General features: G+C 44.5%; 1 protein-coding gene across 3 annotated transcripts; it reads right to left on the bottom strand.

The window, feature by feature from the left end:
* Positions 1-3,499: 3,499 nt before the first annotated feature.
* Positions 3,500-14,401, bottom strand: NCOA4 (nuclear receptor coactivator 4). Of its 3 annotated transcripts, none has more exons than XM_067000713.1 (10): positions 14,252-14,401; positions 10,614-10,767; positions 10,031-10,171; positions 9,819-9,907; positions 9,240-9,348; positions 8,447-8,518; positions 7,633-7,779; positions 6,413-7,417; positions 5,985-6,074; positions 3,500-5,294 (listed from the first exon to the last, which is right to left on the bottom strand). In XM_067000713.1, the coding sequence occupies exons 2-10, from the start codon at positions 10,752-10,754 to the stop codon at positions 5,289-5,291; spliced, it is 1,800 nt and encodes a 599-aa protein (XP_066856814.1). In that variant the 5' UTR covers positions 10,755-10,767; positions 14,252-14,401; the 3' UTR covers positions 3,500-5,288. The 3 variants fall into 3 exon arrangements, with proteins under 3 accessions (XP_066856814.1, XP_066856815.1, XP_066856816.1); XM_067000714.1 differs by having other exon boundaries at positions 7,633-7,776; XM_067000715.1 differs by lacking the exon at positions 14,252-14,401 and adding an exon at positions 13,569-13,873.
* Between the last annotated feature and the right edge of the window lie 296 nt (positions 14,402-14,697).

Below are 14,697 nucleotides of genomic sequence, written 5' to 3'. Positions count from 1 at the left end.
GGTGGACCCCGCTCCCTGACTTGTAACAAACACAGAAGTAGTTGTTTTTGGGTGCTGTGCCTGAAAACCAATAACTGTTGCAAGACTGCTGTCATTGGGTTATAAAAACAGGTAGGTCTTCTAGGACCTTAAAGCTTGTTCAGCCAACAATCAGAAACCAAGAAATAGAAGTACTACTCTTGTTTTCTATTACAGGATTTATAATTAATGCATTCCCTTCTACCTCCCTAAGTAGTCTTAGTAGGTTATTGGCAAGATAGAGAGTTGTGATAAACCTACGCATTCTTCAGTGTTGAAGCGAAAGCATGTATAAAGTATTTTTTGCAGATGAATGGTGATTTGTAAATTAATTTGGTAGTTAAAATTATTGTATAAAAGCTCTTTAAGTTTTTACACAGGGTAATTAAATAGGTGTGAGATAATGTAAAGATAAGGGAAAAAGGCAAGAAAGGTACTGTACTGCTCAGTAGGTAACTTAATGCAAAGCTTTTGATAATTGTGATATATCCAACAAAACAGAAACAATAGGGCAGTAGAAAAAAAGCATTAGCACCTACCTTTCTTTCTCTTTCTGTCAAGAAGCCTTTCTTGAGGAGGAGAGGTCTGAGACCACCTTTTTGTAGCAAGCTTCCTAGCTAACGAGCTTTCACAGTTGAATGCAGTTAGCTTTGCTTGCTACCAGCTCAAAGCAGGTGTTCCATGCCAGCGCTTAACTAGATGTAGCATAAAGGAAAGAAGACAGTTTTCTTGCTGGCATTGTCAATGTTGTTGAACCTTGCTTATGTTCTGCTTTCTTTCAGTAGGTTGTGTATCAGTGTTGTGGTGTAAGAGTTAGACCGCCTAGCGCATACTCTTTTCAGAGCTGTACCACCAAAGAAACTGTTGTCCTACCTGCAGACTGCAGAAAGGTGATTTGGGTACTAGCTGTGCAGTGGGACGTGAGAAAAATGCATGTGTTTTTTTCTCCTGGCTGCTTTTTCTCTCCTCATTGGCATCAGAGGGTTCTTCCCCTCCTGTGCTTCTTGGTCTCATTTAATAGGATTTGTACTCCTATGCGCTTAACAACGGAGGCTTGTTGACCACTTCTGGGGCTGATGGCGGAGGAGGATTGCTTTCTAAGTGTCTGGAACTTTGCAAGGTATCTTGTAGTTTTGCTAGAGACTTTTTCAGGAATGAAATGTGACCCAGGAGCTCTCTGCTCCTAGCTGAAGTAGGAAAGCTGTGAATCGTAGCAAATGGCTTTCCTCCTTCAGCTGTGCTGTGGATAATGTAGGAATGAGCTTCTGCGTTAAAAGATGCCACAGCCTCAAGGCGACGCTGACTCATGAGGCAGCTTAGTGTGTTATCTGGTCTGCAGTCACCTCAGGTTTCCTGGAACTGCCTGCCTCGGGGCAGAGCTGTGTGTGTTCTCCTGCAGTAGCTTTGTTTCTAAGGCCATTAAAAGCTTTGGTTCGTAACCTGTTTGCATGCAGCGATACTTAGCTTGAGGTACCAAACGTAACCGTAGAGGCAGCAGCGAGGGAGCTGGCTCTGGGGCTGAGCACTTGAAGTCAGCTCTGGGTGCAGCACTGCGCTCAGACAGAGAGAGAGCATTGGCCATCCGGTAGCATCAGCTTGTGTTCATATTTATGGCTCCAAGCTCTCCAAAGCAAAACTGAATTGTAAGTAAGGAATATCCTTATTGTGCTTTATCTACGAGACTTGCTGCAGTCACAATTTACCGGTGACCAATCAGTATCAAGTTGCTGCTTCAAGCTGTGACCAAAAGTGCATCTGAGTTCAGTAGGAATAAAAGTAAAAGCAAGTTGCAAACGTAGGGTTTGGTTAGCAAGCCACAGTCCTCCCATGGAGAATTATTACAGAGATGTGGGCATCAGAGATCTCGGCTGTCCCAAAAGGCACTTTTTATCTGTTCGCTGTGCCAGTCGCAGCATCTAGTTCTGCTGATAGACTTACAGCACCTTTCCATGCTGTGGCAGCAAGCGAGTCTGAGATAACTAACAGGTATAGTGAAAGTTGTCTGAACTTGTTAAAGCTGCTTTTGTGTAGGCTGAGCAAGGCAAACCCCTCTTTCACTATTCCCTTTCAGCAGGTGAGTTCTCTTACAGCTGGGGAGAAGTTGTTGAAAAATCGTTAGGCATGGGGTAGCAATCTCAACGTCCTCAGCGAAGCAGAGTAACAGTTAAGAGACGGGTATGCTTTAAATGGAGCTTTGTGTACTCGGAGCATTGGTGTTCCTGCGTGTCAGGCACCACAGTGACTCCAGAGGGTACCGCAGCCTTTTTTTAGTTCTCTTGGTGTCATTAACAGTGGGCTCATGTTGTTCCTTACCCCCACCCAGGGGTCCCTCCCCCTGCTCCCTGTCCCATACGCACAGCCCCAGGAGTCATGCATGGAGCCCCTTGAGCAGCCCTGGTACTGGGATGCAGCAGGCTGTGACCAGGCTCTTGTCCCCCCCACGAGCTGCTGTTCCCTGTTTTCCCCCATAGGCACTATGCAATCGCAGAGCAGTTGGGTTATTTTGCACAGAAGCCAGTTAGGAGTCTTCATTTGTTAGGGAAACGCAATGGTTAAGGGAGGAGTGGAGATTTCTTTCCCTCCCTACTGAGCTGGAACAGCTGTGGAATTGGGTGTTTGAGCACCCTATTCCTCAGTAGGAGGCATGGCTGATAATCTCAGCTTGCTCAAAAAAAACCTCTCCAAATGCTTGTGAAGCCATGAATAGTGTTCTCTGCTCCTGCTACTTTGTCTTGTGTGAGCCATTTATTCCTTGTCTCTGAAAGTTATACATTCAGGATTCGCGCTGTGGAGTTCCACACGTAGCTGCTTCTAAGGCAAGCTCTAGTACATTTGGAAAAAAAACACATGCGTGTATGCGCACACACCCACAAATGAACTTCAGGGTATCCTGTTTGGAAGGCTGCCAGGCCCAGCTGCATGTTGTCTCATAAGAATGTTCTCTTCAGGGTACAGAGCAGCTTAAAGGAATAGAAAATCCTCAAAGGAGAACCAAAATACACCAGAGACTGACATTCAAATACAAGGAGAGCATAAGAGCTAGAGGACTAACTTTCAGCTGGGCAGCCAGACAAGGTATGTTAGCCAGCCACAGAAGAGGACTGAAACATATTAAAAAAATAATCCGTAAATCCTCCTTAAATATTCAGGGCAACAGGACTCAAACGCACCATTCTGTCTAAATCTGTTTCTTGCAGCTCCTGAATAAAGGCCGGGTGCTTTAGCCGTACCAGCTGAGTGTCCAAGGGCTTCTGTTCCAGCGCAGGCAGACAGGAGGCTGCCTGCCAGGCGTGCACCAGGGCTCCCTGGCTGCAGAAGCCGGCTGCACGGCCGTGCGGGCAGCGGCCACATAAAGAACTAAGCCGTGAACCCTGCTCTGGGATGGGCACGCTGCTGCGGCAGCCTCTGAGCAGAAGTTAACCAGGCCAGTCTCCTCGGCGTTCTTCTGTTAACCACCTTACAAAGAAGCCATATCACACGCTTTGGCTGCAATTATTTTTAATGGAAAAGACTAATCGATGTTTTACATAAATATCAATTAGTGATAAGTCAGTTAATAAGTAAAGGAATACATACCCCTAAGTTTGAAAGGCTTACAATGAAACTGACAAGGTAGCACACAATGAGGACTACAAGGAATTACAGGAGGTGGGCTGCACTTCGGTCACCTTCAGTAAGTTCAACTGCTAATCAAATTAGGCTATTATTGGAATTAGTCACAGTGCAGTCTTCCCGTGCAGCAACAAGGACAGATTCAAAGGGGAAAAGAACTTCAAAACCATCTTTCTGCTTTCAGTAGAAAGCCCCAACTATTAACGTACAAGCCTCTAGTGGTCCGCTGATGTTAAGCCCTTTCGGGATCTAGTTACAGATGTGCAGTGTACCCATCTGAAAACTTAAGTACACGGGTTGTATCAGATAGGAATGTGTTCACGTGTTGGGTCTTGCTAGTTTCTTTTCTACAGCATTGTAAAGAATTGAGGCCACTTTTATTTTCGGGCAGGCTTCAGTGATGGAGAGGAGGGGGAGCTATTTTCTGTAGTCATTAAGACTAAAGTGACTGGAAGCTGTACCAGAAACTACGAAACTTCACAGTTTTTCATGCAAACTGACAGATGTGATCCACATTTCCATCTGACTGCTTTTTTTTTTCCTCTATGGACTCAAAATGTTAAATACCTAAAGAGATAGTGTTCATATGTCCACAGCTATAAGGGTCAGAATTATTGGAATCCCACTTTTATATGCATAACAATAAAATTCCACAGCTAAAACATTACAGTGGAATAGACAGTGGGATCCACAGTTTGCTGAGTTAGTGCTTCCCAATTAAAACATCAATCTGATGAGAAAGCATCTGATTCCCCAAGTATTACCTTTAAATACCATGTGGCTAAGATGCCTGTTTTCCAGTGGCTTAGTCAACAGAAGTTCATTCTGAATTATCTAAAACTAGCAGAAAGATACACGTTTCATTTTTACAGCTGTCCCAGTGAAATTCAAATAGTTACTGAATGCTGGGGACACAGCAGGTTCTGGATCTACTGATGCTTGAAAGTGAATACTCTAGGAAAGCGCATCAATCCAGCTTTGTCCTATTTCTTTGACAAACCCATGTCCACCCTGTCCTCTGACTGGCTCAAAAAGTTGCAAGAAAGTTTTATTTTAGGACTATGTTTCCAAGTCTCCTGTCATGTGTCAGGTCCCACAAATTCATGTATTTTTCAAAATCTAGACTACACATACTCAGCTGGGAGACAGCAATACACGATGCAAACAAGACCTTTATAGTAAACAACTGCTCAATAAAAAAAATTGCTTCCAAATACAGCCTAAGCTACCTCACAACCCCAGTAAGCTGGAACCCAACCCACATCAAAGTTGTAGCAGCTGAAAGTAAATGCAACATTTCTGAAGTTGATGCCAACAGTGGACATTTGACAGCACCAGAGAGATTCTGCTTTGTACTTGCACTGGCTTCAGCATACTTCAAGTGATGATCCATTACAAGAAGATTCATGTAGTCCCGTAACAGATACAAATTCACTAATACCTCTATAGTGTCAGATCGCTTACGCTCAGTGGGTTTACATTTCAGAATTAATCATAAAGAGGCATCTTCTGCACCATAACTCCTATATTTTTTGTTATAATTTTAGAAGAAGAAGCAGACGGCCAAACACAAACACAAGAAATCAGCTGGCTGCAGTCACTCAGCGTGATGTGCAATTATTCAGCAGGAAGGGGACAGTTTCAATGCTTCCAGTTCTTCACATCTAAAATTTAAAATAGGATTATTCTTTTTAATCTATGATAAACAGAAGAGAGTAGTTCTGGAAAAAGCATGTATAAGACACTGGAAAAAATCATTCTAAAACAGTTTCTAGAACTTGGTATCTTGCCTTATAGGGTTTGACGGACTCTTACTTGCTAAGAAGAATGCCTTTTCTCATTTTTAAAAACAATGATAAGGAGTTACCTTGGCAGAAAGGACAAACATGACATCAGGTGCAAATACACTACCAAGGTAAGAAGTCACCTAGACATTTAGACGTGAATTGCATGTTTTAGTTACAACAGAAGTTACCAAGATTTCACCAAATATCAATGTTTAATTGTGATCTAGTCAAGAACTCAATTCCCTTCCTGGCTTGGAATCAAGAGAAAAGGAGTAATGAAAAAAAAAGGAATGGTCCAAGCTGCTAAGAAGGTGCTTGGGAAGGAAGTCTTACAGAATCACAGAAATCATTTAGGCTAGAAAAGACCTCTAAATCAGCTAGCCCAGTCTAACCAAGCACTGCCAAATCCACCATTAAACCATGTCAGTAAGCTCTACAACTACTCGTTTTTTGATCTTGATGCTGTTAAATATTACTTTCATAGGTCTCCGAAGATGAAAGCTGCTGCCTCCTCTATTCTGTACCGAAGTTACGTTTAGGCTCAGGTATTCATTCTATGCATCCTACCTGTAAAGGAGTGCGATACAGCCATTTTTCATTATCTCCATTGAGCTTCATACAGGCAAAAAGGTCACAAACTGTAGGAAGGCCAAACTCCTGGAAAAGAAATCACCTTAATTAATGATAGCTAAACATAAAGACATTCTAGTGCCTCTTCAAATTCTGTCAGGTGTTCATAAAGAAAAAACTGAATCCTGAACCTCTGAGATTAATATAGTCTAATATTAAAAATTTATTTAATTAATAAATTAATTTTTAGATTAATAAAGTCTAATAGACTATTAGACTATATATTAGACTATTTATACTTCAGAATTAATTCTTTTTGTATGTTAAACACTGGCCTCATCTACTTAATTATTTAAGTAATAATTGCTGAAAACATTAAAAGAGCTTAAAACACAGCAGTAGCAAAAACTTATGTGCATGCTCACTTGCGCTTTCTTGCGTAGGAGCCATTTATCTTCCACTGGAGGTGGGTTAGCACTTTCTAGGTTCTTTGAAGTCAACACCCAACTGTTTACATTCAAGGGAAGGTGGAATGGAGCCAAGAGGTCTACGAAAGGACTCTTGAAACTATTTGCTTTTTCCCTGCTTGCCTTTTCTTCTGCACTTTCTGTTTTGTGCTCAGACTTTGCTAGCCAGCTTGTCAGGGGCCTTTCGAGCAGTACTTTCCATGGTTCTGCTATCTCTGCTGAATAATCCACTTTCTCTACGCTAACAGGCTCCCCTGCAAGCTGCTGTGAGGGGTTAAGCCAGGTATTGGCAACAGACTTTGTCTTCTCATGCTCAGGCTTTGGTACAGCTTTCTGGCTCACTGGAATTCCGTTTTTATCCTTCCCTTCCTTCTTCAGAAGCCATTTACAAAGGGCCACTTTTCCACAGTTTTCATCACACACGCATTCTGAAAAGCTGGTGCACAGCTCATTAGCTTTGCACACATCTTCCACTTTGAAAGGGGCCTGGGGATGCTGAAGAAGCCAAGCGTTTACGGCAGATGTAGTGGGTGATTTCTTTCCGTCAAGATGCTCATTCAGGCACTTCAGATTTCCCAGGTTCTCAATTTCCACGCTTTTGATCTGGCTGCCACAACAACTGGTACACGTTTCAGCTTTGAGGAGCCAATCATTCAAATTAAATTCTTCCCTAAAAGGTTTGAATTCATACTTCCATTTCTCATCTGAAGCACTACTTCCATTTTCCACCTCCGGCGTAAGCAGCCAGTCAGAAAGGTCCACCTCTTCTTGTTCAAGGCATTCCAATTCCTCCACCTTTTCCATGGAAAAGGATGAGTTGAAAGTAGAAGTGGAGTCCTTGCGAGCAGGGGAATCTGTCTTCCCAGCAACATCATGCTGTTGATTCTGCAGGAGCCAGTTTTCCAAATCTTTCAGATTTCCCCAGGCTTGCTCAAAATAACAGACTTTGGAAGAACTTAAATCCTAGTAAAAACACATCAAAATGCATTTATTAGCACTAAAAGACAACGTTCAGTAACTGTTGGCACAGTTTTAACTTGGAATATTCTGGTAAGTGCAAAAGTATTACTGGAGCATGAGGCAGAGTGAAGAGAATTAATGAAGATTTAATTTCCACCGTATTGCATCTCCAATCACTGTCCCCTTTATTAAACTAGGTTAGTGCATAAAAGGCGTACCTGGCTGGGTTCTGACACACATTTCTGGGTAACCCATTCTTCAAGATTGGTGCTGGGAATATATGGAGCCTGGCAAACACCCACAGGTCTGCTTCCAAGTAACCAGTCAGCAAGCGAGGCACCCACTGTCCCACACAATGTTTTCTGCTGGTAAAAAACATTCTTGGTTATGGAAGTGTGTAATTGCTGAGGCAATTGATGGTGAACATCAAAATGGTCAATACATCAAATCAGTATTTCTAACCAAAAGAAAAACCCTAAGTTCCTTCTGGTTAAGAAAAAAAAATCTTCAATTATCTGTATGACTTTAAGCCATCACACCAACGGATTGTTTTGTGATCCTAGATTACTCAGAGAGGGAATGATAAGAAAGGAAAAGACAACTTCTACAATGCACAGTTCTGATGCATAATCCAGCCATAACACTCCTTTTGACCACACTTCCCCTTACTAATTTGCTGCTCTCTGAATGTTCACTGACACTGTTTCTGTGCAGAGCCCAACATCCTGTTTCCCGTGAACTCCTGGATTAAACCTCATTGGACAGTTCCAAGCCCTGACGCGACAACACTCGGTTAAAACATTTTGACTGACAAACAAACTCCAAATTCACATTCATGCATCTCCTTGCATGTCTGTTCTTGGAGCAGCTAGAACATCAGATCATTGACGCTTACCACAGCAACTGCTACTAGCTGCTCAAACATCTTAATGAACAGAAGTCATTTCTCAAGCAAGCTAATATACTGTGCCTGAGTTCTCCTTTTACCACTCCTTACAGTGAAACGTTCGCAGATACAAGTCCTAATCTTACCTGCTCACAGTTCACTAGGGCAAAATTCTGCCCTGGGAACCAGGGAGAAGCATTCTCTCTCTCCGAGGTTTGCTATAAGGAAAGAAGAGTAAAATTCAATTTAAATCTCAATTTTGTCCAGTTTCTAGGATGATTTCTACAATGAAGCAGAAGCAAAGCGCAGTTACAGCTGGTTGCTCTTTATAGCTAATAATTTTCTCAACATTTAAAAAACACAAAGATTTGCTCTAAAAATACTACTACCATTCTACTGCCTTTTAAGAGAATTATCTCCAATAATACAGAAGATTTTAATAATATAGAAGATTTTAGATGTAGAGCTTAGCGATATGGTTTAGTGGAGTACTTAGTGTTAGGTCGGAGGTTGGACTCGATGATCTTGAGGTCTCTTCCAACCTAGAAATCTGTGATACTGTGATACACTGCTTACATAAGAATCCCAAAATATTTATGCATCATAGATGGCGTTCTGCAATATAAGTATTAACATCTAAATAAAATATTAACATTAGTTTTTCACTTGCTGGAACCATAATTCCCTCGGTTTCTGCCAAAATATCAAAGTAACATACACAAAACTAGATCTAAGCTCAGTGAAAATCACAATTAGGTGCATAATTAATAAAACACTGGGTATGTATTACACAGCTAGAACTATATGACTTGTACACAAGATTTATTCAAGCTCTAACTGAAAGTGGAAATACCACTTGGAATATATTGCAATACTGCCTATATATACATATATACATGGGTATGAAGTATTGCAGTCCAGGAAAGTCTTGATGCTTACCATTGTTTTAATTGAACCAAATGAGGTAATAGCCTGGCGAAGGTAGGATGTGTCAGCCTCAAAATTCAGGACAGAAGACTCCTCTGGTTTAAGAGTAAGACTTTCCAGTCTGAAAGAATAAGATGGTAGTTACAGAAATGTTATAAAAATTGCAACCTTATCCATGTCATCTGTCATGTTTTGGGAAATCAGTCTGTTATTTCATAAGGTTTCCAAAGCGACTTGGCACTAATTAACTGAAAGATTTTTACTGTTTGCACAAAAATAGGGAGATGCCTGTTCATAAACCATGAAGAAAGTAAACAGCCAACAAAACACAAGTTCTTCCTTCATATTTCAACAATTAATATTTGAAAAAATGTGCATGTCCACACCCACTGCTTTTCATGATTCTGTTTTGGGTTTTTCAATCTGATAAAGATGAGAGGAATCATACTTCAGACTGCTTTAAAGATCTTACTTCTAGGAACTATTATTATGAATTAGATCTATTATTAGTTCTCCTCGAATCACAAATTGGATTAAATTCATAAGTCAAAATAAGTATCAACTGTGTTAGCTTGCAGAGACAATATTTACCTCTCCAGACAAACTGAAATCTGGTTTGCTAGTTCGTTACTGTAGGAGCGTTCCAGCTGATGAATAAGGCAATTGAACTGTCCCAAATACTGCACGAAGACAAAACACACATTACTGTTTTCGCTTCTAAAGTTACAATGGAGAAAGTACTTGCAGAGACAGTTTATTTAAAAATCTCAGTGCAACAAAATCAATTTGCAGCCAGATCTTACCCAATACAGCTGCTGAGCTTGCTGCTGCAACGCTTCCTCTTTCAGCTGCTGAATGAGATCTACCTGCTCGAACAGCCAGACTTCACGACTGCGCAGGCATTCCAGGTGGCGACTTATGTGGCTGTGAATCTTAGCTTTTACCTGTAAGGCGACAGGTACCACTTCTGTAATATCTGTCACACAACAAGCATATACCGTGCTAATTACAAAATATTTGCCACAGAGAAGTGGTATTTCTGTACCAATTCATTTCTCAAACGCTAACCGCAGTTGCCCACAGCACATGACTCACCAAGGCAGTGCAAGTTCCAAGGCTACCTCTGAAGGAGTATCAAATAACAGGGTTGTTTGCAATCTCTCTCTATTCTGATGTTTCAGCCAACAGCTACAGAAAATTCTGCGTGCCTAAGCTAGTAGCATAGGAGTAACTTTATCAAAAACACGCCCACGTTATACACCAAGATACTTGGCTGTCTCTAGGGAGATTTCGTACCATCATCATATCATAAAGTACTCTGGAGTAATTAAAACTGTCATCAAAGTCGTATTAGTTATTAATGCATTCTAATGAATTAAAAATTACCTCCCGCCAGTTCTCTTTAATCTGTTGCTCAGCTTTGACAATTCCAGATATAGCTGCTTCCAAGTCCTTCTTTGCTTGAAGGCACTTCGCCAGTGGCTCGCTGCTGCAGGAATTTCTACTTCTATCTTGTGGTGGACTCATTCTTAAAGTGTTCCTAAAATAAGACAAACAAAAATCTTAATAGTTTCTATTCCTCTTTAAGGGAAGAAGACTGGCATCATATGAAGAACCATCTGGACTGCTTCACTATTAAGGTGAACAAAAAAGCCTAAGACCCTACACCGACGCAAGTTTTCTGAACACAGTTGAAGCTTTCTGCGCAAGTGACACCAGTCTCGAAATGCCTTGGCCCAGGGAATTTACGCAACCACAGGAAAACCAACAGATTCTTGACAACAGGTCCAACCACAGGAGCTTAGGCAATCCTCCCTGCTGCTCACATTCCTCTGGCATTTGTGCCTAGCCAGCAGACTCCAGCAGTTGGGAGCTGGTCTGGGCAGGGTTCAGCAGACCTGCGGGAGCTGGGGAAGAATGGCCTGGCAAGGGGCAGTCACTATTTGAGTCACCCTTTTTCCACCTGCAGGCAATTTAACCAGCTCCCTTAAATTCCCTCATAAGTAAGAAAATTCTTATACAGTCTGATCAGCTCAAAAACCAAGCACTGACACAGACCACTCTTTACTAAGTTGCAAGGGCCAAAACTTACTGTGGCTGCCCGTTATTTTTGTTACGGTCACAGCCTTAGTAACTTACTTAGCATCAGCATATCCTCAAGTAAAAAGGGCTCAGATACAAAATTTCTAAGAAGTTATGCTAGTAAGGATTTTGGAAATAAGGAAAAAAAGCTAAATACAGATTTTAAGTGAAAAAATGGGAAGCATCAGTAAAAACGTTTTCTAAATAGTGGGTATTTGTTACCCAAGAGTTTCAATTCTCCTGTTCAGTTTCACCGGATTCCTGAAAGATTTCACAGGATCTCTGAACTTCAGATTTGTAGAAAACACCCCATTTAATAATGTTAAAACAGGTACTCAGCAATAACAGCTATGGAAACCCTCAGCAGAATTAAAAGGTTCATATCTATCAATCAAAATATTACATAGATTTCAACACCCCACTGGAGAGAACTCAAAAAGTATTCCAAATACAACAAAACCACAGAGCTCGTGTTACTGAGCAGCTAGTTAATCCGCAACTGCCAAGCTCCACAACTGCACAAACTGCAATCCAACAATTGCAGTTTACAACATGAATATACAACAAGAAAATACAACATGAACCAACAGAGCTGCTTCTTGCCCCTCTTGTTTTGGATGGCTGTACCTGTATGATCCAAATGCTTAAATATACATCCACTGTCTGACGTACATCCTGCAGGAAAACCTAAATGGAAGCCCAGCTCTCAGAAGTAATCTAAAATTATTAATACAAAGACAGGGAGATACCCAGCCAAGAAAACAATGACACTGGATATATTCAAAGCTGTCGTATACTCAAAAGAAAAAAAATATATTTTTTTTATTATATTCTTATGCAACAACTACAGTCAAAGTCTGAAAGGCTAAAAGTAATTGCCTTGCTTACTTAGAGCATAAATAATGCACTTAAAGGACTGCCGTGCCAATGACGTTAAGCATGTATCTACAAATGCCAAGTCTGAGCAAAGTATACCGCACTGCTATTTAAACATTTTCTGAATTTATGTCACAGGGGAATTCTGCAGGAAGCCTGAAGAAAAGCTGCTTCAGTTTTTACAATGTAGATTAGCAACTTCATCCTGGCACAGGCAAATTTAAGAAACTCCCACGTGGTCCCCTAATGATCTCTGAAAATACTTTCTTTTTTTTGTCTTTGTTGTGCAGGAGTCTCTCTCCGGCACGAACAGAGTCTCCCTGCAGCCCCTATAAAATGGCCGTTCTTTCGCTTCCTCAGACCGCAGCCGCTGCAAGCAGTGTCCCAGCCGAGGCTGACAGCCGTCTCTCGCTCCTCAGCTCAACTCCCCCAGCCCAAGGGACGCGGTGAGGCCCCGCTCCACCACCCCCGCCACCACCGGTGGCCCCAGAGGCACAGGGCGCAGCCAGCAGCCCCACGGGCTGATAAGGCAGCACGCCTCTGCGCACGTAATCAGGGGAGAAGTTGGGGCTAGAAAACAACAACGCGCCTGAACAAGGCTTGAAGATAGCGTTATTGCTGCTAATAAAATACTTACTAGTCTTTACGGGGGGGAAAAAAAAGATTTTAAAAAAAATTGTCTGTTTCTCAGTACCTAAAACCTTCAGCAGAGTTACAAAACCCCTTCAGCTAAAGCTGGTGGTGACAGCTTCACCCCTCTTAATGCTCTGTATAATCTCAGCCTCCAGATCTTTTGATTTTCTTTGTAGCTCAAGCTCCCAGACAAAAATTGTTTTTTAAGACTGTAATTATGTATAGTGCAGCTGGGAGCAGAGGACAACCTTTCTTCCCACACAGCTTGCTAACAGGCTGACAGAAAACTGGTTTTACTGGCTTTTCACTTTCAGCACAACCATCCCAGCTGCTGCTGAAAAGATCCTTGTTTTCCATTTCCAGTGGATGGTGCAAACCCTCAAAAGATGACCTTCCTGAGCCCTTACTAGGAGGCTGTCCCGAACAAAACTGGCGTTTAAGAGACTATTTATAAATACGGAACAATTTCTTGGAGCTGCCAGGGCCAGGCTGTTCCCAAGGTTTCACCGACCTGGCTTCATGTGGTTTCACACCAGCTGGCCTGTTTGACCTGAAAGCCCTCTTCGTTTCCATCCTGCCCCACTAAAAACAGGCGTTCCTCTTCACAAACTATCCCGAATTAGGCGCGTGGGAGTTGTGGTCAGGGAGCAAAGTACTGTAGGCGTAAGAGCCGAATCTCAGAAATTTCCATTTAGATCCAAAAATAACAAGCATTGTACAGAGCACAGCACCAACGCCACAGACAAGTACCTGTGCGGAGCCTCATCCAGGGGCATTATTCTACTGCGGAGCGGCTGCATACCCCGTATTTTGTAAGTCAAGCCTTTTGCAGAAAGCGAGCTCCAGCAGTTGTAAGTAAGAGAGAAACTGGAACAGGGCGGCAAGGAGCAGTAAGCCTCGGGCAGGGCATTTCCCCAGCCTCAAGCGGCAGCCCCGTGCCGCCGGCCCCAGCTGCGCGCTGGGGCCGCCCGGGGAGCGGCACCGTGCAGGATCCCAACGCTCCGGGAAGCCGAGGCCTGGAAGGGCCCAGCCCCGCAGCGCACGCAGCAGGGCCGGCGTCCCGGAGCGGGGAGGTCTCACCGACGCGGCGTTACGGTACAGCACAACCACCGCCCGCACTTCTGCGCTTAACGCCCCCTGGAAAAGCGCCGGACAGACGCCTGGCTCTGCCCGAGGCACACGGCCCCGCAGGCGGCGCTGCCCCTGGCCGAGCGCCGCGTTACGGGGGCTCGCTGCTGCCGGCCGCCTCCTCCGCGCCGCGGGCGAGCGGCCCGGCTCCCGGCTCAGCCCGTCCCTTAGCCCCGCGGCACGCCGGGCCCGAGGCCGACGGCACCCGCCCGCCCCGCAGCCCCCGGCGCCGTGCAGCCGCCGCGGCTCCGCGCAGGGCTCGCCCCCCCCATCCCATCCCATGCCGGCCCCGCGCCGTCCCTCACCGTGCGGCCGCCGATCGCTCCCTCGGGCTGACGGCGCCGCGGCTCAACGGCGCCCCGGGGCCGCTCTCGCGAGAGCCCCGCCCCGGCCCGGCCCGGCCCGGCCCGCCCCGCTCAGCCCCCTGGCGGCGCGGCGGAGCGGCTGCAGGGCCGGGTGGCGCCGCCATGGCGGGCGGGGCGCGCAGCGCGGCGAGGGGCCGCGGAGAGACAAAATGGCGGCCGCGCCGCGCGGGCAGCGGGGCCCGGCGGACACGGCCCGTGCCGGGGCACCCGGCTTGGTGGGGGGGTTAAGGGAACGAACGCGAAGCCCCACGGGGCACCGGCACTCAGGGCCCCGCTGTGCCCCCCGGCGGGCACCCGGCAGGACGGGCAGGGGCGTTCGGCCCCGCTTCCCCCCTCTGACAGGGGCTCCAAGGAGAAGCGGGAGCGGGGTCTCCTAGAGACCGCTC

This window comes from Anser cygnoides, chromosome 7 (genome assembly GCF_040182565.1).
Source record: "Anser cygnoides isolate HZ-2024a breed goose chromosome 7, Taihu_goose_T2T_genome, whole genome shotgun sequence".
Lineage (NCBI taxonomy): Eukaryota > Metazoa > Chordata > Aves > Anseriformes > Anatidae > Anser > Anser cygnoides.
This window is presented reverse-complemented; position numbering and strand designations above follow the sequence as displayed.